We start from the raw sequence: 23,166 nt of genomic DNA on the forward strand, positions 1-23,166 counted from the left end.
TCCCCAGTCAAATTGACTGAATCACAGCTTGTCATGGCGATGCTACAAGATGCCAACGACGAATTGGCTCATCTTCATTCTATTATTCCGGCATGGATTGTAGAAGATAAAAATCCTACTGCCTCTCGAAAGTCAAAAGCGTTAAAGGTGGTTGCATTGAAAGGGGCTCAGTCCTGGTTAATCATGTGCACTTTTATCAAGCGGTTGCTTGTAAATTCTGGAGGTTTTGTTGATTTAAGGACGGCGTGTGGGGTGACTGGTGCTGTTGCTCGTAAGTTTTCGAATGCAGTTGTCACCAATTGGGCTATTGTTCGAGAAAAGGGGCTGCGTTTTTCGAGCAATGCACGCCACCATGTAGTGAATTAAACCTACATTTTTGGCCTAAATCAACTCGGTTCTAATAATTTTGATTTAGGAATGCTGATTTTTATTTATTGAGTTCGATCAACGTCTTTTATAGTGCCCTGACAACGGCATGTTCATTTCTTGCTTGTGTGTTGGCACTGACCTCACCAATTTAATCAAAACTGATCGCTTAGATCAAATCTCAAAACAGTAAGCTCACGCATGCTCATTGTTTTTAATCCAAGCTAAAAAAAAATCGTATTTGGCACCAAAGTAGCAAAAAGAACTCAATTTAACATATCAAACGGGAATATCGGCGAAATAATTCAATACCAAAATTACTTTTTCATATCGTAAAGTATCATTTTGTAATATTTATGACAACAAGAGTCAAAACTTAATTTTAACATCATAACCACTATTTAAATGGCTGATTATCAATTGTCAAACCAATATAATCTCGTCCAGGATGCCTTCGTCAACTTCTTTCGCCGCTTTCAGCTCATCCGGTGCATCTCGTTCGACACCCTCGCCTTCTCCACAATCTTCATCATCTCCTCAAACCACTCAGCCAACTTTTTTGTCACCTCCGTCTTTGGAAGATACTGCAGAAGCTTCAGATGCCAGCGAATTCGATAAATCCTCTAGTCACGACGACGATTCTGACTATTCGCCACATTCTAGTAGAACCACCACGATAAAAAGAAAGCAAACTAAAAAAATGGTTAAACGACGACGTTTAGTACGCGCAATGGACAAGGACAACACCAAAAATGTAAAAATACAGAATTCCGATACAGCCGACGAGCTCAGCACAGCATCTAAACCTTCGACAAGTCAAACAAAGCACGATAGAAAAGTAGCAGCAGCCACATGGGCAGATGATGGTAGTTTAGATCTCTATAGACGACGATTACACGAATTACGTCAAGAATTTCAAGATTCTATAAACAAAAGTCGAAAAACTTTTTACAATTGTCCACGAAGGCAAGATATAAACAAGGAAGAAGAAAAACGTGAAGAGTTTTGTGTAGAAGAGAACGATACAGAGACTGGAGCAACAGATTACACGCCGTGGGATGTTATAGAGACGGCATCGGGACTTGTAGCACCGAAATATGTATTGACGCATTTACTGCCTCATCAACGTGATTGTCTTGAGTGGCTTCACAAGCTACACGAACGAGGAGTTGGTGGCATTTTAGGAGATGATATGGGGCTTGGAAAAACAGTTCAATTAGCGTCTTTTATTGGCTCATTACATACTGTTGGACGACTTCGGACAGTTCTTCTTTTGTGTCCAGCATCCGTGCTTTTACAGTGGGTAAGGGAATTGCACAAATGGTCACCGTGGATGCGTGTTGTATTGCTGCACGCATCTGGAACAGGAATCACCTCATCGTATTCTAGTGAATGCTACGAAAAGCTAATTGATGAAATCTTTCAATATGAGGAGGAAGAAACAACAGAAAATAAAGCCACAAATGGAGGTGTCGTGATTAGCACTTACGAAAATGTTCGACAATACCAAAAATTATTCTTGACGCGAGAATGGGATTACGTCGTGCTTGACGAGGGACATCGAATTCGAAATCCGGATGCTGAAACAACTTTGGCTTGCAAGCAACTGCGCACAGTTCATCGCATCATCCTTTCGGGTACACCGATTCAAAACCGGCTTCGTGAACTCTGGTCACTTTTTGACTTTGTCTATCCAGGACGTCTTGGAACGCTACCAACATTCGAGGATGAATTCGTATTACCCATTCGAGCAGGTGGGTATGCAACTGCAACGAAGATGCAAGTATTAATGGCGTACAAGTGTGCATTAGCACTGAAAGATTTGATTGAGCCTTTTCTCCTTCGTCGTACAAAACAAGAAATTCAGTGTGGTGAAACTAGCGATCGGGGGAATTTGTTACCTGGAAAACAAGAGCACATTATCTTTTGTCGATTGACCAAGCGACAGCGTGCGTTGTATAAACGTTTCTTAGCATCACCAGAGGTAGCATTAGTATTGCGTCGCGAGATTCGGCCATTTCGAGCCATTATGATCTTGCGGCATATTTGTAATCATCCGGATCTTTTGACGTCGTTTGGAAATGGAGAACTAGCAGATAAGAAGCAACAATTGTATGACGAAGACGAGGAAGATTTGGATAATCTTGTGAGTTTGTTAAATCAAGTGGATCAAGAAGACGAGACGGAAGACGGTGACCATGTACCGTCATTTGGTGATGCAGCGTCTAGTGGTAAGATGATAGTGTTGCAAAAGATTTTAGACCTTTGGAAAGAACAAGGCCATCGCGTGTTAATTTTTACGCAGACACGTGGTATGTTGGATATTCTCGAAAGTTTTATGTCGAAACTTGGTCATAATTGCACACGTTTGGATGGTACAACCAATGTCACCGAGCGACAACAACGTTTGGATGCATTTAACGACTGTAATAGTAATTTATTTGCCTTCTTATTAACAACCCGTGCTGGTGGTATTGGCGTTAATCTGGTCGGTGCTGATCGTGTGGTTGTATTTGATCCAGACTGGAATCCATCCACTGACGTTCAAGCTCGTGAACGTGCGTGGAGAATTGGACAGCAGAAACCCGTGACGGTGTATCGTTTAGTGACCGCTGGTACAATTGAAGAAAAGATTTACCATCGACAGATTTTCAAGCAATACTTAACAAGCAAAGTCTTGCATGATGCCAAACGAAAACGTTGTTTTAACAAGCATACATTACGGGATTTATTTGTACTTGAAGATGACAAGGAGGGAGAGAATGGAGGAATCGAAACTACCGACTTGTTTGTTGCTGGAAATGTTGATCGACCTATGGAACCTGCAGATGATGTTTTGACGACACCGTCAACTAGTGACGCGAATGTAGGTGATAATGATGTCGTGTTAAAGCAATTGTTTGATGGAGGTGATGTACGTGGTGTATTCGATCATTCGGCTGTGGAATTTGAAGGTGTACAAAATCAAGAAGCCGATTTAGTCGAAATTGAAGCGACTAATGTAGCAAAAGGAGCGCTGAGTGCTTTGCGAGCCTCAGGAGCTTTGGTGCGTCAACAACGTGAAAGTATCTACACACCAACTTGGACAGGTCGTTCTGGAACTGCAGGAGATCCTTCACAGCGTCGACAGTCTGCAATTCGTGGTCGTGGAGCTCTGCGAGGTCGACGAGAACGGTCAGGATGCGTCTCATCTCGTGAAATGCTTGCTAAGATCAGGCAGAGACAGGAAGGTGTTGCTAAGAGTGCTGCTAAGCCGTTGATATCTTCAGTACCAACACTGAGTGCTAGTGATATGACAAAAAGGCTTCATGCGTTTCTTGTGGCGAATCCGGCAGGGGTGACAACGGAACGGCTTTTAGAGATTTTTGGGAATATCATTGCACCGAAAGACAAGCTTGTTTTTCGGCATGTATTACGGGAAATGGCAATTTGTCGAGGTCGACGTTGGACATTAAAACCGAGTTATGACACAACAGCGAAGATGACGATTGCGTCGTCTGCTCCGCCTTGCCGTCAGGTGAATCGGTAAAAGCAAAATAGACTGATGGGAAATTGAAATTTAACAGTCTGGAGGTATCTATCGCAGTCTTCATTTTGTCGCCCTTTGATTATGTGATAATGACCGTACCAAGCTCTGTACGATCATTAACATGTAAATTAAAAGCTCGGAGATTTACAATGAGTGATACAAATCTTGTAGACAACGATAGTATCATCACATGTACGAATGCACGTGACGTTTCCACGGGTGCATTCCTTCCCACGCATTAATCAGGAAGAGCTTACATCTGTAACAATTCCAAAACAATTAATTCTATAGACAATAATACTCTTGACCGTCGAGATGACTGAGTTGAGCAGTCAATTTCACCAAAGCCACACACATACCCACATATGATCCCAAAAGCTTCGAATCTGCCAATGTCTGAGAACTGAGAATGTCAGATCGAGCTTGTAGCCTTCGAACGTTCTCTTGGTGTAAGGCGACTTGAAATACAAGTCTAAATTTGAAGACCAACAAACCAAATTTGCATGCTGCACAATGAACGACAATCCTAGAAATTTCAAAACCCATGATGCTCGATAAGACCAACAATATCAATCCGATCTTGTAGTACAGTAGTGAACAATTCTGCAAAGCGATTGACATTAAACATCAAAAAATCAATCAACACTTCCGGGTGATAACAATCAAATGAGATTCTTAAGTTTTCAGCCTCAAAATCCAAATCGACGAGGACGGGGCAGCCGAGTTGTCTTGGACGAAGACGTCGACGAACCAGAGTGGCCAGGTCCTGCCACAGTCATGCGTTGCTTCTTGTGATGACTATCACTATTGTGCTTTATGCTAGACACTGTCCTGGCCTTTTCATCTTTAGCGACAAGAGAAGCTTCCATTTCATTCTCCATTTCTACGGCTTCCTCTTTCTCCTTCATTCTTTTCATTAATCGTGACTGAAACGACTCTTTGACACTAAAAAACATTGGCCCAAGCTCTGCTAACCACTCTCCTTCAACGGCTGTGGCACACTGCATGTACTCTTTACTTGTGTATATAAGTTCATGATATACCACAAAGTCTGGCGTGTAACCAAGACCAAAGAGTGCAGCACTTGGATGTAAATTGCACGGCATTCCCGTCAACATATTAACGTATTCTCCAATACCCTTAATTTGCGCCGAATTATAAAAATAAGCTGAACAGATCGCTTTTCGAACAACATCCCAGCGTCCTTCACATGACTTCAGACGTACACGTTGTTGCTTCATAATATCTGCCAATTGCTCCCGTACTTCTCTTGCCTTACGTAATCCTTTTGCATGAATAAAATGATCCGAACACCATTGAGCCGAGTGACGATTTGATTCCCATTGTTGATAAACATTCAGTAACGTCAAATGGTCACTTTCGGGTACAAAAAACTTTTCTCGAGCTGCATCACTCTCTTCTTCTCGATCTTTCGGACGAAAAAAGACACTGGGCACAGACAACATACTGACAACAATGAGTACTTCCGTAGAACATCCCAATGCTTCACTGAAAAGTAGCATTTTCGCTAGTGGTGGATCGAGTGGAAACACAACCATCTTTTTGCCAATTTCTGTTAGTTCGCCTGTATTACTCAAGGCTCCTAAGACCCACAATTGGTACATGGAATTGATAATATTATCTTGTGGCGGTGGATCCATGAAGTCAAATTCAAGCAAATTGGACACACCAAGAGACTTAAGTAAAAGCACAACGTATCCTAAATTTGTTCGTTGAATCTCGGGAATTTGGGCTTCCAACAATTCATTGACAAATTGCCGCTCGGTATACAATCGATATGCCACACCTGGACCTGTACGACCAGCTCGACCGGCACGTTGATTGGCATTTTGCTGACTAATTGGACTTACTTGCAGCGCGTCCATGCCAATTTTAGGATTGTATACTTTAACTTTGCAGAAACCAGTGTCAATTACGTACTTGATACCATCAACAGTAAGCGAAGTTTCGGCAATATTTGTCGATACAATACACTTGCGAATCTCTGAAGCATCAAAGATCTTGGCTTGTAAATCAGCTGGTAATTGTGAATACATTGGGAGTACCATTAAAGGTGGGGCACCATCAAGCTTTCCCATTCGTTCTGCTAGTATGTAACAAGTCGCTTCGATATCTTCTTGGCCTGTCATAAATACTAAAATATCACCTGGAGGATGAGAGAGATGAATCTGCATTACCTGCTTTACAGCAGCGTCGACATAATCGTCACTTGGAGACTTGGTGTAGCGAGTTTCCACGTGAAAGGTTCGACCAGGAATATTAAACATAGGGACACCACCAAAAAAGCTGGCAAACTTGTCAGCATCTAACGTAGCCGACGTGACAACTAATTTAAAGTCACTTCGACGTTGTACTACTTTGCGTAGAATACCGAATAAAACGTCAGTATTCAATGCGCGTTCATGAGCTTCATCCATGATCACACACGAATACGAATCTAAATCAGATTCTCGCAAAGACTCACGCAACAACACACCTTCTGTCATATACTTGATAATAGTCTTATCTGTTGTTAAATCTTCAAATCGAATTGCGTACCCAACTTCATCGCCAAGGGTCACATCCATCTCTTCACTCACACGTTGAGCCACCGACATAGCTGCCACACGACGTGGTTGGGTACACCCAATCATTCCAAATTGAGCATATCCTTCTTCATACAAATACTGCGTCAGCTGTGTCGTTTTGCCAGATCCTGTTTCTCCAACAATCACAACAATTTGATTCTCACGAATCACTTGCAACAATTCTTGTCGACATTGAAAAATTGGCAAATATTCGCGCTGTTGTCGAAGCGTCCGCGTTTTTGCAAACACACTAACAGCTTTTTGTTTTTTCAAATGTGTTGCAAATTGTGAATCGTGCTTGTAACTCGTTGCTTCATCATTTTTATCGTTTTCATCCTCTGAAGTTACTTCTTTCTTGATGCCGATAGCGTCGCCCATTCGCGAACCACCAATCTCCCAAAATCGTTTTCTCATCTTGTTCTGTTCACGTTGCTCCCGAACTTCACGCAATAGCTCACTACCCTTTCTCGCACAAACAGCCATGTCGGACGTTGGATCTTTTACGGTTGCGACCATTTCAACTTGAGTTGTGAACGCTACTCGACCATCTAAAAATGGTGGTTTCGTACTGTGGACCATAATCTGTACTCTTGCGTCCACTTCGTCATCAAAAGCCGTTGCTACTCGTCCAGATACTACGACACCACTGGTTAATAATCGATTTGTCTCCCATGCTTCTTGATCGGCAGACAACGCTGATGCTCTAGCTGACATGCCTTTGAGTTTATTATCGCCTCTTGCTCGAGATTGTGCAAGTTTTTCTTCTAATGCTTTAAATTTTTCTTCACTGCCAAGAAAAACGTGACCTTCATGTGTCTCGACTCCACCAGCGTCATCGTTTAAGTAAAATTCGCGATCAAAATCTTCTTCAACTTGATCGTCGTATTGCTTTTTAGGAGCTTTATGTCGCTCTGTACGTCGAGTACTTTCTTCAATATGAGGCGATATATCTACTGTGTTTTTATATGTGCTAGTAGTACTGCTTCTGCTGCGCTTACGGTTTTTGGAACTGTTAGATCGTCTCTCATCGCTTGTTTTGGGCGTCTCTGACTGTTCTGAACAATCTTGATAGCTATTCACACTTTGAAGACGCTCTGGTGCATCCCAATCACTGGAATTAAGTCCTGATGCGTGTGAAGATGATATGTTTCTTCGTTCAGGATAACTAGATGTTGTTTTGCTGCTTCTCGGGGTCTGTTTACCACGTTCGCGACGCTTTTCAATCGCGAGTTTGTCAAGTCCTAACACAGACTTGTAAGACTTTGATGATTCGCGCTCAAACTTGCGCGAATTCGTCGCATTCAGCTTGTCGGAGCTACGATGGGAAAGCTGAGATCGATACGAGATATTGGAGTTTCTACTGACGCTACGGCCATGATGATGCCGCGACTGTGACCGTCTTCGATTGCGATTGTGTTTGTTATGAGAAGAAGGTGAGGAGTCCCGCTCCTGAGAATGAGAACGACTGCGCCGAGACTTGTCCCTAGAGCGAGCCATTGGTATCAATTTTATCGATTCTCCTTTATAAGAGATTATGTAATATTTCCCGTTTTTAATATATTCTCAATTTGAACATAGACCTGACATTCAAGAAATTACAGCTTTGAATTGTGATGAAAATTCTTGTTCACACTACATTCGTTTCCAGTACATCTAGTGTTGTCATTTTGGAGTAGGTAGTTGAGGTATTAGCTCGACCTTATTCACAAGCTCGTTCCATAGTTTCTGTCCGTCAGTCGTGATTTAAAATTTCACAAGTGTAAGCGAGCAATTGACGCCGAAAGGTGCGACCGAAAAAGTGCAGCAGGGGTGCCGTGGCTCTGACTCGTACACTCCACGTTTATTCCTAAAGCGCGAAACTAATATCCTTTCAAGTACTAAGGACTAAATACTGCTCAAAGCTTTATATGTAGTGCAAACCCCACGCCTAAATTAAGAAGGTACTACCACTAAAAAACGTATATCAAACGGAACAGAACCAGGATTCTCAAAACGGCACTTAGGAGCTTCGCGCTGCGCTCGAAGGAGAATGATGTGTTTACAGATTGGATGAGAATTACATTATTGTGACGCCCTCCTTCACCAAAACGAAAATTCCCGTTGAGATCAAAATACAGTTGCTAGTCTTCCACTGCCACACTGACCACCTTTAATGAGAGCTCGCACAGCACTAGATATTTCTTCGTAACTGTTTGCTCAAAAACATAGTTTGTGGAGCTGCCGAGGGCGACAAGGCGGCTTCGCTGTATGTCAAGCGGGTACGTACACCAAACCTTGGAAAAAAGACTAGTGGTGTGAATGTGCATAGATAAACCAACATACAGGTCACTAGAATCTCGCCTCTTTAGACTTTCATAAGTAGTACACATGCTGTGTTTAATTTTTATCAGTAGTGATAGCTTCGTTACTGCGCGGTTTCCTCATCTGTTATGTACATCTCAAAATCAGGGTAACGCAAAAGCGTATTATATAGGAAATCCTCTCAACCTCTATTTGAGCTACTGCAGTCAAAACTTGCGCACTAAGTGAAAATGTCACGTTTCCTTGCCTGTCTTACACGAACGAGATCAAAGGCTTGGCATTCGATTTGTAATTCATAATATATATATTGCTGTCAAGAGCCCTGTTCGTCCCCGTGTGTCAGCTGATACAGCAACCGGTCAAATTATGAGCTTGGAAAGGGCAAGTATCATCTTGCTAGGGAGAAATCGATACATTGAGTGATCTTGCCTATTTGCCTGTGGCGACGAAGTCGAATCTTACGTCAAGCTGTTATCAGCAATGGTTCCGGAGCAATTTTGCCAAAATAGTGCGTAGCGCTGCTACAGTCTCTCGGGAGCAAGAAGGTTGGAGACTCGGATAAGAAGTTGTCGTCGCGACTGCGTACACGGTTGCGCCGATATTGTATAATGGCCTGCTGTATTATAGCGCCGACTCAAAGGATACGCCACGAATTGTGGTTCCTTACGATGAGGATTCGAAGTGCCGTATTCTCTAGTACCTAAAACTTCCAAAAGATCTACCCTCCATTTCACTTTCTTGTGGTTACAGTCCTGGTGCTCCCGTCGACATATTATTCGGCCCATGTGGGAGTGAACTACCCCTTACTCACCAAGCAGACCTGACAGTGAGAGGCCCTCTTGTGGCTTGCTCGTGATCTCACTCGGTGATGACGGTTTGCCAACTTTCTTCGGTGTATGGTCGATATAGATACGGGTCAGATTCGAATGCTCTATATAAGCTGCGCCATAGTACGTAGTAAATTCAACAGCTCAGAGTTGCATCTCACACTTTAGCAGAGCGTACCTCAGTTAAAGCGGATGGTCCAGATGTTGCTTTGTCTCATTGAAGCGCTTCACATCTGAATGGCTCGACAAAGCGCAGAGTTGGCGCGGATTTAACAAGTCAGCATCAAACAAAGGTTGGAGTGTATGATCGTCGTAATCCTTAATTTTTAAAATGGTCCAAGCTAGCTGGATTGCGCATAAATATTAAAGTATCCGTGCATGGAGATACTCAATAATCAATAAACCTTGTCCAGTTCCATCTGCTCATGGAGTCTGCATGTTGCTTATGCAGATTGTGCTTTTCAGCCAAAGGGTCTCCAGCTCTGCGCCTGACGCTCAGAATCAAATTTTAAATTTGATACGAAGTTTAGCTGGGTCGATTTTAACGAGAAAAACTTCATAATGTCCGCTCTCCCAGCAAGCCTAAATTGCGGTGTCGAAAGAACATGGGGGCTTGCAAATCCTCCATGTTAATATGAGACAGGTTCTCGAGACTTCGAGGCATGCACAGAGATACACAACGCATCATCAATGTATAAGAGCCCTTTGTTCTTGTCATCTGCATAAGCTTGTGCTAATGGGGATACCCTGTCTGGCCACCTGTCTGTGTCTGGTCAGTGGTAGAAATGCCCAATCTGGTACACAACACCTTTATTGAAATTTTGTCATATCCACTGACGATTGCGGGTCTTGATATAGAAAATGGTCTCCAACAAGCAATATTGGCGGAACCTTTATTAGGAAGCGGCTTGGCTATACCCTCACCGGTATCGGTGTTGCTGAACGCAAAACGGTGAAGTTTTGCTTAGACGGTCCACTCGAGCCCATGTAGAAGCTTGTCGACTGATACATGCTGTATTAATCACATGGCGTTCACTGAGCAATTTTTCAGGGGTGGACACCATAGATATGTGCCTCGTACAGCATTTTGATTCTAGGATCTTCATCATCAATACATCTAGTTCCTTTTCGTACGCTAGTTCAATGCGTTGTCGCAGTCAAAATAAGCAAAATCGCATCCGCCACAGCATTAAGCCAATTTGGCAAGTACCTTACCTTGTCGACAAAGATTGATAACCGTTGTGCATTTTCGTTAAAGATGTAGTAACGACAGCGCATTGCGCAGCAATGTATGAGTTGTATCGACCGCTTAAGAAGCCAAGCAGGTGCACTACAAAATTGATGAGGACATTTTCATTGCAAGTAGCTCCTTGAAATGAACAGGATTGCCCTTTTCGACCACTTTAAGCTGGCGGGGCTCAAATGTGAGGATCAGTTTGCTCCCATCGGCATGTTCTCGGGGAACTGCTTAGCCTATCGCAAAGGCTAAAGTTTTACAGACGACATGGAATGGCCGATCTGGATTTGGAAGAGCCAGATCGGGGCACCCATGAGGCGTTTTTTAAGTCTTTAAGGCCACCTATTTGACGCCCTTATTAAGGAAATAAGTGATGAGATGTACTATTAAGGCATATTTTGAAAAGTCCTTGTGCAAGAAGTTGGTCGGGATAAGCCACTTCCTCCTAGTCCACTTGCGACAGAAAAACTGGTCAATCAACATTGATCTTTAACCTTGTTAGATCTCTCCAGATAAACAGCTTGGCAAGGTTTTCTTATCCACACCGAAGCCAAAGTTGTCTTAATTGACAGACATTTGATAAACGCAAATAGCAAAACTTATATTCATTGACAAACATTTGAGAAACGCAAACATATGAGTACTGCGTGCAAATCTTCTATGCAACTCCACCCATCCGAATCCTCGTGCCCCGCAAGACTATGGTGATTTTTTCAATGGAAAATAGAATTGTGCAAAGGATCGATGCGGCCAAGAAAGACATATCCTCGGACAATGAACGTCGCCTGTGCATTAGAAAATCTTTGTGACATATCAGCCCCTCCTAGATAATTAAGCTTGGATGTACCCGGAACTTTTACAAGCATTTGAAAAAAATATCATTTAGGCCACCTAGGTCAAGAACACTGAACATGGTGTTATTTCTATTTGCAGCACAAAGACTCACGAAAGCACCATGAAACGAGTAGTGTGTTTGGCATCATTTGCACCCGCCTTCAGCCGGTTCGTGACGTTCTAGCCACACCATACCGAGGATGAATTTGTATCTCAAAAATATGGAAAGAACGAGATATCGTGCCTCGCTGTCAAATGCCTGGATCCTCATAAAAAGATCAAACATAAAGAGCTTATAGGTTTACTTCTCCTAACAGTCGCCCGTCATACGTTAATCTTTGTATTAACTAGGACACACGACTTCACAAATCCAAAAATGTATAAAATCTAGAGCTTTGCGCCTTTTTCCTCCAAAAGAGAAGAGAAAGGGGTCCCATTGACCTCGATCTCTACAAGAATGCTTCCCCAGTAAGCCCTACTGAGTATACTGGGACTCATCAACTCCCCCCGAGCAATTTGCTCGGCTGACTTGCGTGGGGGCCTGACCGTTCGTAGCTCGCAGCTAAAGAATAAAGGGATAGGTTCCATGGATGAAGCACATGCAAGTACCGCGAAATCATCACAGCGGATACGAGGCCTAGCGCTTTCTCCACATCATAGCCGAGGTCCATTGCCATTTACGCTGACGCAATTTAATACCCCAGCTGGCCTTCACGGGGACCAAAAGCTGCAGTCTACATATATTGCATCTCTTCTCGAGATATAAGTTTGTCCTTCGTTCTAGCCGCACTCCTTCCAGGGAATGTTAACTATTTCAGCGTTCTCGAAAAGTTTGTGTAACTTTTATGAATCTTAGTCCGGTGCTAATACGCCTGGTTAGGCATGTTTGCGGCATATGTCGCTTCAAATTTTTGGTCAGAAAGTGTTGATGGAATGCACGTCAGTGCGCACTCTCGCGCGCAGCCATCTAGCTTGAAGATTGCAAGCGCGACGCGCGATTGCTCCATTTGAAGCATGATCACTATCATGGCCATTTTAATCTTCTCATCCAGAGGAAAACAAATTCTACTTCTCTGCCCTCAATTGGCTGGACACTCGGCATTTGCGGCCTCACAGAGAGTGACTTCTGCTCTCCCACCAACGACCAGTTTGGGCGTTTCTGGGGTGTCTCACCAGCGCATTCTCACAGCTGGCGAGCACCACTGGGTGGAAGATTTCTGCTTTTGACCCTTGGGTCGCTCGTTTACTGACCCCTTTCGGACCAAGAATAGACATTACTTGCCAGCAGTGTCTAGTTGTTCTGGAGACAAGTAATCAAACAAATCGTGCCTCACAGAAAAATTTAACCTTTCACTACTCAGTGGTGGGATAAACTACGAGCGCTATCAAGTGCAACGGGGTCGCCGCGCACCTCACTCTGATGAGCCAAGACTCAAAGACTCCACATTAAATTTGCCTAAAGCTGGGTCCGTAGCTTCACCCGGAGTGGAATTGAGAGCCTCTTTAGTAAGCTGCTTCCTAGCTTGCTTCGCTTTCTCAAGAGTGACATATATTTAGGATGATTTTATACTAGATATGTACTTCTTACTGCATACGTTAGTAGAGCTATCTTTAATGTTGACGTGAGGCAAAAAAGCCCCAATGTGCCATAGACTTTCGGAGTCCCAGTATCTTTATAACAGCTTTACTTGTACAGTCACAATTGCGTAAAAGTGCAATATGCGAATCACATTATACAGTGGCATAATTCTGGCTTGACGGAAGCCTAACAGATACGTACACAACATCGTTACAGCTAGGGCTCTACCGCGACAGACTTCCGCTTGTTTTAGTAAACATCATCTCGAATTAGAGTTTTGTGTTCTTCATTATCGGATGTTAACATATCACAGCTCCAGTCTTCGTTTTTTTACCTTTGTGTGATAAGATAATTTGCCTCTACACTCAAAAACTCCTCTATTTGTTTTTATACGAAGTCTTTAAAGCTTGCACCCATACTTACAATTCTTCGGCTAGAAAAAATATGTTTTTTTAACATGCGCATAACATGTCGTCACTCCTTTTTTTCAGAAGCGCAGCCGTGTAAGAATTTTGTTTCAAGAGCAATTATTGCACTACATTTTAGCCTTTAGTGCGGTTTCTGGTTATAAGACGCCAGGTTTGGCGCAAGCTTTGCTGTACACTTGTATCAAACCCAAAAAATCTCCTGTTCGCTCAAATTTTTATAACAGAATACCTTTCCTGATAGAGCTATGATATTTATGCGACACAAGTACCTGTCAAATCAGTATCCAAGAGTTGCTTTACCGTCACTCTACCACCAAGAGCCATATGCGAAGTATGCGGTGGGTCTAGTAAGACGAGCCAATGTCATCTGTAAAGTGCACTTTAAACATTTTTTAGGATTAAGAGAAGGATCACAGGACAAGACTAATTCTTCTGATTTCTTTCACTTCCTTGTTATCACGCTCAAAGGAGTTAGTATGTCATTAAGCAGTAAGCCTCACTTTGCAATGATTCGAAATACAATTTTATCATGCCAAGTAGTGTGTCTATACGCTAATCGAACGATAACTCCTAAGCAAGCTAAATCCCTTTAAGCGCCATTGTCGATGTACAAATGGAGGATGAACAAAAGTTGTCTTCAAACAGCCACCGCAGACCTATCCAAGTCCAAACGGCTGAAATTAGGGGATAAAAGAGAATTTGTGGGAATAGACCTTGATTTTTGTGCGTGTAAATGTTTTAGAACTTGCTCAAACACCCACGCGCACGCTTTGGCATCACCAGAAAACCGCGTGTGAAACGATCGGAGCTTTTGACAGTAAAAATTCGAGACTTTCGAGCTCGAAAGCCAGTATCATCAGAATTTACCGTGGTCTGTACAAATTGTAAATTTAAATTGATGAAGTATAACACTTTACAGGCTGCCCCGGTCCGTGTCGTAAAATTACGGAGTCTAAAGCTACGCTTTCGTAACCACGCGTAAAATCGCCAAGAATTCTTAATGCTGAAAGTCCTGATAATACACTAACAAACTCACATTGCGTGGGCGGTGTCCAGGATAAGATGATATTTTTTGGATCCTTAAGCCAACCAGCAAGCTCATTTAAAGGAATCTTAAATTGTGTGGAAGTTCCGTCGTACGAAAACACTGGACTTAAAGGCATTGCAAACGTAATTCCTGTAAATTGTGCACAAGTCGCACATTCCAGCTCGACCAAATGACCTGATCCGGCAAGATTCAAGTTCGCAGCATCAAAACTACCTTCCGCCGATGAAAGCACAAAGTCAAGAGAACCTCCATAGGCTGACCAATGGTTACCAAGAAATTTGGGTGGGGCGGTGAAGTACCACAACATTGAATCGTCACCAGTATCATCACGACGATGGATAACAGCGTCAAGTCCATAGATGTAATAACTTAATTGCACTCCCCGCGAAATTGGTTGATAGCGAGGTCTAGATTCGGCACCTTCTCCATTTGACACGATCCCCCAATTGTCGGTATCGAGGTCAAACGTACTGGACACTAGCGCATCACTTGTAGTTACAACAATGATACCCTCATTCGACGTCGTCACTCCATCAGTGACAGAATACCGAAATTCTGCAAACTGCATTCCCTTTAGTCAGCATAGTAACTATTGATCAATATTTCGCTTTGATTACTTTAGTATCCCTTCGTGGGCCTCCAAAAGGTGGACGCAGGAATATGATTCGGTTGTTCGAGCCTGTGACAGCCGTGGGTACAAATCGTATCGGTGATGCTGCACGCTTAGGGTCGTAGCTGCAAGACAAGAAAACAGTGTTGGTTATACTAAGCGCATGTATAGATTGATGTGAAGAAGAACCCGTATTTGCTGAAAATATCCGAAAGCTGGTAAATCTCTCCATTGAGCGGAAGCGATGTTATCGTGTATAATAGCTAAAAGCAGCGATTGTCACCATCAGCAACGATATTTCTACGTGTCTTGAAATCAAAACGTACTTTCGCCCCACTGTAATTGATACCTTTCAAATCCAACACCTTCTCCTCTCCAGGGTCGACGTGGTAAACCAGATTTCGCGCAATTAGCGTCTGACTGTGCCACTAACGTATTCAAAAAAATTTTCACTAGCTTTGAACTTCACAATATCACTTGTTTACCTTATTGCATAGGCAGATGTTCCCCACAAAAGCCCGAAAACAATTTGCATCGGAATTATTTTCCTTCTTGTCATACTTAGCATTCAACCGTCGGGTTAAGATATGCAACGTGCATATTGTGTCCTTTCAGCTGGTTCCTTATTGCTAATATATGAACCTCTATTGAGCTTTATTAGTAACTGTATGGTGCCGCTACAAATTTACACGTTCTCCTCGGCTTGGCCCTTTCTAAGCATGTTCATGATCGCATTGGCTGTGGCTTCATTCCGTGGTACACCGCGACCTATCATGTACATGTCTGCCAGATTTTTCCATGCCTCCATCGAGTCCTTCTCTGCAGCTTCCTGGTAGTACAAGAAAGCTTTTTCAAAGTCCTGCTCGACACCAATACCGTTATAGTAAAGAGCACCAAGACAGCAATAGGCGTTTGCGTGTCCCTGCTGAGCTGCAGCCATGTAAAAGTTGTGAGCCTGCTCATAGTCGCGCTCAAAACCATCACTTCCGTGATAATAGATATCAGCCATACAAAAGAGTGCGTCCGAATCACCAGCCATCATCGCCTTGTCTAAATACTCGAGGAATTTGGCTCGGTCTGCAGTACGATTATTGGCTTCATCACCCGAGCGATAGAGCTGGGCTAGATAATATAAAGCGGCCGGGTGGTTTTTGCTAGCCGCCATCTTGATCAGCATGAGGCCACTTTTAAAATCTGGCTCAATCTCCAATTCCTTGTCACCTTGGTGCAGTAGCATCCCCATAAAGAATTGCGCTGAAGTATCTCCTAGTTCTGCAGCATGAGTGAAAAATGGAATAGAAGCGCTTCTGTTGCCAATGAAGGGGGGATCAGCATGCTGCACACCCTCAAACAGCATCACACCAAGATTATATAGTGCATCCGGGTGCGGATTCTCGCCCTTTGTCACACGAGTATACCACGCGCTAGCTTCCAGTGCCATCGGCGGATCATGACTCAGACATAAGTTACCAAGTTGGACGGTTGCATCACGGTGGTTATTGTCAGCGGCACGACGCAGCCATTCGACTGCCTTTGTGGTATCCATGGCATTATTACCGCGGTCTTTTTCATCCAGCGGTTCAAATTTAATCTTTGGGTCAAGCAAGTGCTCCATCGTCTTTCCAAAGACATGATTTAACTCGCTTGATGTTACGTGCTGAACCACTGACGTATTCTCAGCCAAGAGTGCCGCTTTGGTCTGCTTTTTCCGCTCCTTCTCCATAAGATATTGCTTATAAGCGGCACGTGCACTCTTTCGAATCTCTTTAATATCATGAGTATCATCGAAGCGTCTCAAACGCTGACGATTTTCCTCAGCATCACGAATCAGCTCCTTATTTTTACGTTGAGCTTCGTCTTCGTTCTCCTCGACGTCTTCGTTTAACAACAATGATCCTAGCAAATATTGCGCATCAGGAACGTTGGCACACGCTGCTGCTTCTAAATGCCCCATTGCCTGTTGCAGATCGTCAGTATCCAGTAGTTTTTTTGCCTTTTCAAACACTTCATATGCCTGGAATTGTAGACAAAGAACATGTCAATGTCAATAAAATAAGTCAAGTTGAGGCTGAAGCGTACCTCTTTCTCGCTGGCAATTGATATAATTGAACGCGCATGAGCTCCTTTGTAAAGATGAGTTTTTTGAAATGATCGGCTATTGCCAATCACAAATGCATGACCGTTTGAAACCAGCGCCGCTACTACTCGACTTCTAGCTCGCCACATGCTAATTACGTTTACTATATTTTACAGCTATCTTGTGGTTTTGTATGAATGTACAACTCGTAATTATTATTTCAAACTTTATATTTCCAAAAGAAAATAGTCATTGCTCACAAAATTCATAGGAAAGATTACTCCACCAAAATGGGAAGAACTTTCATTTACATATTTCGGAAGTATATGCTTCTCTGATGGTGGATGCTGATATTTCAATCCACTTGAAGCACTTCCGAAAAAGACTAAATAGACTAAGATTATAGAGAGGCAAGTTACTTCCAAAAGAGCACAATGACTCTGATTCTGATAGAGTCAGGAGGTGGCTGGAATTCTATGAAAAGAAGCCGTAACTTTTGATGAGCAGTAGGTTTTACTATCGCAGGATTTTATCGTTGATGCTTGAAATTGCTCAGTTGACTCCGACATCCAATCGGCCATTAATTGTTCGAGGAAAAGCAATTATATCTGTTTGCCTCCAACAAATAAGAAGTAAAACCAATCTCAAGGGAAGCAAAGATCATTTTGTTTGCTAGCACACTTTGTTCTGAGTCTACACTTCAGTACCTCTGGTGTGTCTGGGTGTGCCCGCCGGTCTCTACAAAGTGTGTCAAACAAAAGGTGATCTTCGTCCTTTAAATCATAGGGCTGCTTAATTCTACTGTGCAGGACCCCTGGTTGGACGGATAGAGCTGGCACAGGGTTGTGTAGATAGAGTGATAAACTCCTCGCGCAGTGAGTGCCTCGTGGATCTTCTGGTATGTACGCGATGACTTAATAAAAAGCTCGCAGAGGATCAATCGACTAAGGTGTAGATGCACTACGAGTGCTACCAAGTGCAGCGGGGCTGCCGTAGCTCTTTGCTTAAAGGAAGCTAAGATAAGGTCACCGACCTTACGTTTTATATTAGATTCAGTACAAGTGTAGCGGAGCGAAGATTGCTATCTCCAAGAGTACCCAAAATCTTAACCCAAGGCAAATATACTCTTCCCTTCGAAATCCTAACTGCTTTCTTTTGTTTTATTTGCGGCAGAGCTGCCTGTATCTAAATCTATAGATTTTTCTAATTATATTGCAAAACCTAATTAATATGCATAATTACTGACAGTCCCGCCAAGTCAGTGGCTTATGTTAAGGTGTAGCCACACTATTGGACGGCCACACCATCTTGTGCGACCCACCCCTTTATATCAAGGTACGTGTTACCCCGTCATAGAGAAGGTACCACTGCCGAGTAGTGCTGGCAAGAATTGTGGCGCCAACTTGTGCTTTGCCGATAGTGAGAAAACCTATGAAGGTTCTCCACGGTCATAATGTCGGTGCTACCGAGCGCGATTTTTAAGGGTGCAAATAAGCGCATGCCAATGAACTGCCAAAATCTACAGGCCGGCGCTGAAGAAATTTTCGCGTTGACACGGTTTATAAGTGCGTGTGTAAGTATTTGTATATTTAAACATATTGAATCATCAGTACATAGCTCACAGCGAGCAGTCTGTCATTTGTTTTTGTGGAATTGGCTGCCGAAAAGAATATCATGTGCTTCGTGCAATACGCTTTATTTAGAGTCTACTTATATGTACCGCTGCCATGGTCTGTCTAAAACGTCCGGGTAGTAAAACAGCAAATTTTGGGAAATGTAGCGATATAAACGCACTACACAGTCGTTAGATAAAACGACATGACACCTTTAAATTCTTTGTTTAATAAACCATTCAACCATGTAGATTATATGACATAGGACCGTACGCCTTACATGTTTCCTTCTCGATGCAACGTCACCATAACAATCCAGCTCGTACACGAAGTATGCTCGCAAATGTCCAATGTGGATGTCTACGTCCAATATTCCGTGATATGTGATATCATGGAAGAAAGCATTGACAAACTAAGCTCGTGCATGGGCACTCCAATCGGCCGTAGACACGGAATTTGTACTCCGCCATGAATACAACGCCATCGTATATTCAGGTGGGTGGATGAACACGGACGCGTACCGCAACGGTCCGGAGTCAGCTGAATGTCGCTAGTGCGAATAACAGACTTTAAGTTAGTTTTTCGGAGGAGAATGTCACTGGCTCCCATGAGCAACTGATAGTTCCCAGCAAAGACTACGGTACAAAGTGCAACTGATTGTGCTGTTCTGTAGCGCGTCCTTTAAAGGAATTAGTATCCAGGTGGGAATTGTGTCCGCTTTAAGTTTATTGTATCCATACAAGATCCTCCATTTGCAATCAGTTTTTCTACCACAGAAAGTCGTTCGTCTTCAGTCTCGTTGCGTTGCGCCATATTACGCTCCGCTTGAGGGAATGACATGGTTTGCGCAACTCTCGCATAATGAAAGACTTTGCAAAAACTTGTTGACGAGTAGTAGCGAAGCCATGTAGCTTGTGGAGTAGGTGTTTAACGAACGATACCCACCGTACCACCGATGAGATGAATCAGGCTCAGTTAGCTGATCCTGCCCGTTGGTAAGTGCAAGATATGCAATAATTTTTATAGAAGAGATCACGACGTGATCATGATAGTAATCCGCTAGAATCTGATTGCCGCAACGCGGTGCTCTATCACACCTATTTTTGCGAGCTTTGTACTCCAACTAATAGCAAAATCAATGCTAAAAATGCTACATGAACGCAGCTCCACTAATCTAGGCTACTAAGATTGAAGAGTACCGCCTTCACATGTAACAGCAGCGGTCTGGTAGATCTGTGTTCTTGACGTGGATCGAACCTTTACGCTGACCAAAGTGCCGAATTATATATGACTGAATTCTTGCACTAGCTTGACATGCTGCTTTACCTGTCTCCCAGGTATACGGGCCAGCTTCAAAAAATCAGACGTCATACTTGAGCTTCATTCAGTCGTTGACTTTGCTAAGCACAAAAGCATGACCCAGATGTTGGGGTAGACTCAAATTATTGCAGTCTACCATCCCTGCTCGTCTCCATTAGCCGGCATATACAGCTACCGACCAAGTCTCAAAGCAGAAACAAGACCGTTTTCATTTACTAGTGGAAGGTGGATTACGATAGGCAACCCCGTCTTCTCTCCTGATGAGACAACGACAAAGAACACACCAAGGTGTATGCACATCTGCGCTGGTAAGCAAACTCATTTTTGCCGGTGTTATAAAGTGAGAGTCTTTCTTCCACCACCAGATACGAAAAACAGTACTGGTGATCTCGCCGGCCAACACATGAAAGTGGGTCACCTTTTTCATCGAACAGAGCCGGCGCAGTACAACATTTCAAGGCTGGATCGCATGCTTTCTTCCAGGTTTGAGGAAATGCAGCTGAAAGGTTCAGTTTCTCCGGCTTTCAGCACCGCCATAAAAATGAGTGGTTTGGGGGTTTTATTTGGTTCAGAGGTGTATCGCTGCTCAAAGCTTGTAGATTAGCTACGGGGTATGGTGGCGACCTGGCGTCTTCTTCAGGAAACCCTCCACACCAAACTGTCTTGTAAGAGCGGAGGCTTTACTGAGCGCATGAGGATACTTTTCAGTTTTTCCAAAAATTTTCGTGTTCTCTTTGGGATGTGACAGAGTAGCTTAATTTTATCCAACCGACAACCATAAACGGTAGGATGGATGTGGTCGCAAATTTGTCGTAACGAAGGATGACACTGCGTGTGTAGTAAGGCTATCAGCTTTTAAAAAAGATCTTTTCGCTTCATATTCGCGCAATTCACGTGAGCCTCCGATAACCACGCGTCGTGCTGCATATCCCGACACTCAGCCATAGCATCGCACACTCAGCGCACGATAAATTGAGGATTTGTTTTGTTGAGACTGAAGATTAAAATACAATATTCCATTTGCTACATGGTGTTCCCTGGCAGTAATCGACAAGTCGAGCCGTATTGACATACTTTCTCCACCTCGACCAGAGTCACGCAAATTAGATAGAAATAAAGTATTAAAAATATACGAACTCACTTTGAAGAACATATGAGATCCATTATAAAGTCGTCTTCCTCCTCACAATCAGTGCTCTGTGAGTGTCCTCGAAGACGGTCTCATCCATGACAGATAATAGGCACCGCTCCTCTTATGAGACCAGCCGTAATAAACTGGTAATTCTACTATCTTGCAACAGTTTGCAAACATCCCTAAGAAATAAACCTTCAAGATGAACGATGGCTTTTGCCTCGGTAAAAGGAACAGACTCACATTCCTTCGTAAATATTCGACTACTACATACACGAACAACTCAGATTTTCCGCCACAAATATATGCAGCATTACTACTCTGCAAGAGAAACAGGTCACATCGATGTATAACTCAGCAGTCTTAGGCCATCGTAGCCAGGATAGACCATTCTGACAGATCTCAGAATGTAACCTTTCTGTTTTTAGCTCACAGTCAACTGTCTCCATCCGCTCTGCCACAGGATATCCAGTTTATAGCTGTCACATACATCTTTCCAGAGGCAAAATTTGCAAAATGCGACATATGGTCGCTCATTCCTGACTTAGCAGAAATGCTCTTTGAAGAGTGCGATTGAGTGTTGCCGTTTTTCACTGAGACATCGACTTTATGACTTTCAATCGTTTTTAAGGCGCTCAGAAGCATCGTTGCATATTAATTGGCATTATCATGGTTCGTGTATCAGGACGTTGCAGATTCATACGCGCGCCAAAAGCACTTCTGTTATTTGTCCGAGCTTACTTCATGCCTCACCACAGTTCCACTGCGAGTGTGCCTAATGTTACAGATTCCATGGCCCATGACGATCCAGTCACAGCTCACATAGGATTCTCGCAAGACTAGGTCGTCTAAATGTTGGGTCTATCATGAGGCAACCCTCCACGCTGTCAAAGTCTTCGATTTAGAGAGGCACAAAAGAGACTATGCCACGATCCCATCGCACGATGCACGGAAATCGTATCTGCTTTTTATCAAATACGCGTTGTGCGTAATCGCATGGCCCGTGCAAATCTATTGTGACTTTCCGTTTATAAAACGTCCGGACGCTGACTCGATAAACAAAATCAAAAGATATGAGCTCCGCCATTCATCGATGTAGGCGCTCCCATCAAGGCTGATACTGAATCACGAGGTACAAAACCTATTTCTCCCCAGTAGGCCACCCTGTGCCTCTTGAGGTTACAACACTTCCCATGAAGAGATTGTCGGGCGACGAACTTGCGTGTGGGATCACCATTACAATTGGCTGTAAGAGAATAGGACTTGCTGGGTGCATAATTTTGAAACTATCACATGCGGGTACCACGGTGCTGCATGACAGTCTATATCTTTCCACTCGACAGGGCAGCGATCTATCGCCGCTTGAATGCCCGTTAAGCCTTCAACGCTCATAGCTCAAGCGATTTTTGCGGCCCGGAAGTTGTACATTACACTTATTCGGACACCCAGCACATCCAAAAATGCTGGTGCAACTTGCACCAATTTAACGGTGCTTGATGGTACACGATGCGCGTGATTAAGAAATGGGAGTACCTGCAACTCCTGTCGCTCCGACAATTGCCATGTCGATATACCTCGTCGAAAGAGAGATCTCCATTTTCACGCACGTCCATCTAGATTGTAGCCTTCTAGCAAAACGCGTTGATACTTTGTCGAGAGTATGGTCAATCTTCATGG

At 43.3% G+C, this 23,166-nt stretch overlaps 6 protein-coding genes across 6 annotated transcripts; 2 read left to right on the forward strand and 4 right to left on the reverse strand.

Moving 5' to 3' along the window:
- Nucleotides 1-33: 33 nt before the first annotated feature.
- On the forward strand, nt 34-366 carry PHALS_03168 (uncharacterized protein; the record flags this gene model as incomplete). The annotated part of the gene is made up of 1 exon (XM_024719223.1): nt 34-366. The coding sequence occupies one exon, from the start codon at nt 34-36 to the stop codon at nt 364-366; it is 333 nt and encodes a 110-aa protein (XP_024571565.1).
- Nucleotides 367-814: 448 nt separating this feature from the next.
- Nucleotides 815-3,895, forward strand: PHALS_03169 (dna excision repair protein ercc-6; the record flags this gene model as incomplete). The annotated part of the gene is made up of 1 exon (XM_024719334.1): nt 815-3,895. The coding sequence occupies one exon, from the start codon at nt 815-817 to the stop codon at nt 3,893-3,895; it is 3,081 nt and encodes a 1,026-aa protein (XP_024571566.1).
- A 242-nt stretch (nt 3,896-4,137) lies between these two features.
- On the reverse strand, nt 4,138-7,980 carry PHALS_03170 (pre-mrna-splicing factor atp-dependent rna helicase prp16; the record flags this gene model as incomplete). Its single annotated transcript, XM_024719445.1, has 4 exons — nt 4,138-4,154; nt 4,255-4,367; nt 4,438-4,498; nt 4,647-7,980. 4 exons carry the CDS (start codon nt 7,978-7,980, stop codon nt 4,138-4,140), a joined length of 3,525 nt encoding a protein of 1,174 aa, XP_024571567.1.
- Nucleotides 7,981-14,579: 6,599 nt separating this feature from the next.
- On the reverse strand, nt 14,580-15,882 carry PHALS_03171 (Laminin B type IV; the record flags this gene model as incomplete). The annotated part of the gene is made up of 5 exons (XM_024719556.1): nt 14,580-15,299; nt 15,355-15,472; nt 15,537-15,610; nt 15,674-15,767; nt 15,833-15,882. 5 exons carry the CDS (start codon nt 15,880-15,882, stop codon nt 14,580-14,582), a joined length of 1,056 nt encoding a protein of 351 aa, XP_024571568.1.
- A 150-nt stretch (nt 15,883-16,032) lies between these two features.
- PHALS_03172 (Extracellular protein SEL-1 and related proteins) lies at nt 16,033-17,573 on the reverse strand (the record flags this gene model as incomplete). The annotated part of the gene is made up of 2 exons (XM_024719667.1): nt 16,033-17,361; nt 17,427-17,573. The coding sequence occupies 2 exons, from the start codon at nt 17,571-17,573 to the stop codon at nt 16,033-16,035; spliced, it is 1,476 nt and encodes a 491-aa protein (XP_024571569.1).
- Nucleotides 17,574-21,686: 4,113 nt separating this feature from the next.
- On the reverse strand, nt 21,687-22,134 carry PHALS_03173 (uncharacterized protein; the record flags this gene model as incomplete). The annotated part of the gene is made up of 2 exons (XM_024719778.1): nt 21,687-21,702; nt 21,980-22,134. The coding sequence occupies 2 exons, from the start codon at nt 22,132-22,134 to the stop codon at nt 21,687-21,689; spliced, it is 171 nt and encodes a 56-aa protein (XP_024571570.1).
- Between the last annotated feature and the right edge of the window lie 1,032 nt (nt 22,135-23,166).

The sequence above is a fragment of the Plasmopara halstedii genome (genome assembly GCF_900000015.1).
Source record: "Plasmopara halstedii genome assembly, contig: Scaffold_20, whole genome shotgun sequence".
NCBI lineage: Eukaryota > Oomycota > Peronosporomycetes > Peronosporales > Peronosporaceae > Plasmopara > Plasmopara halstedii.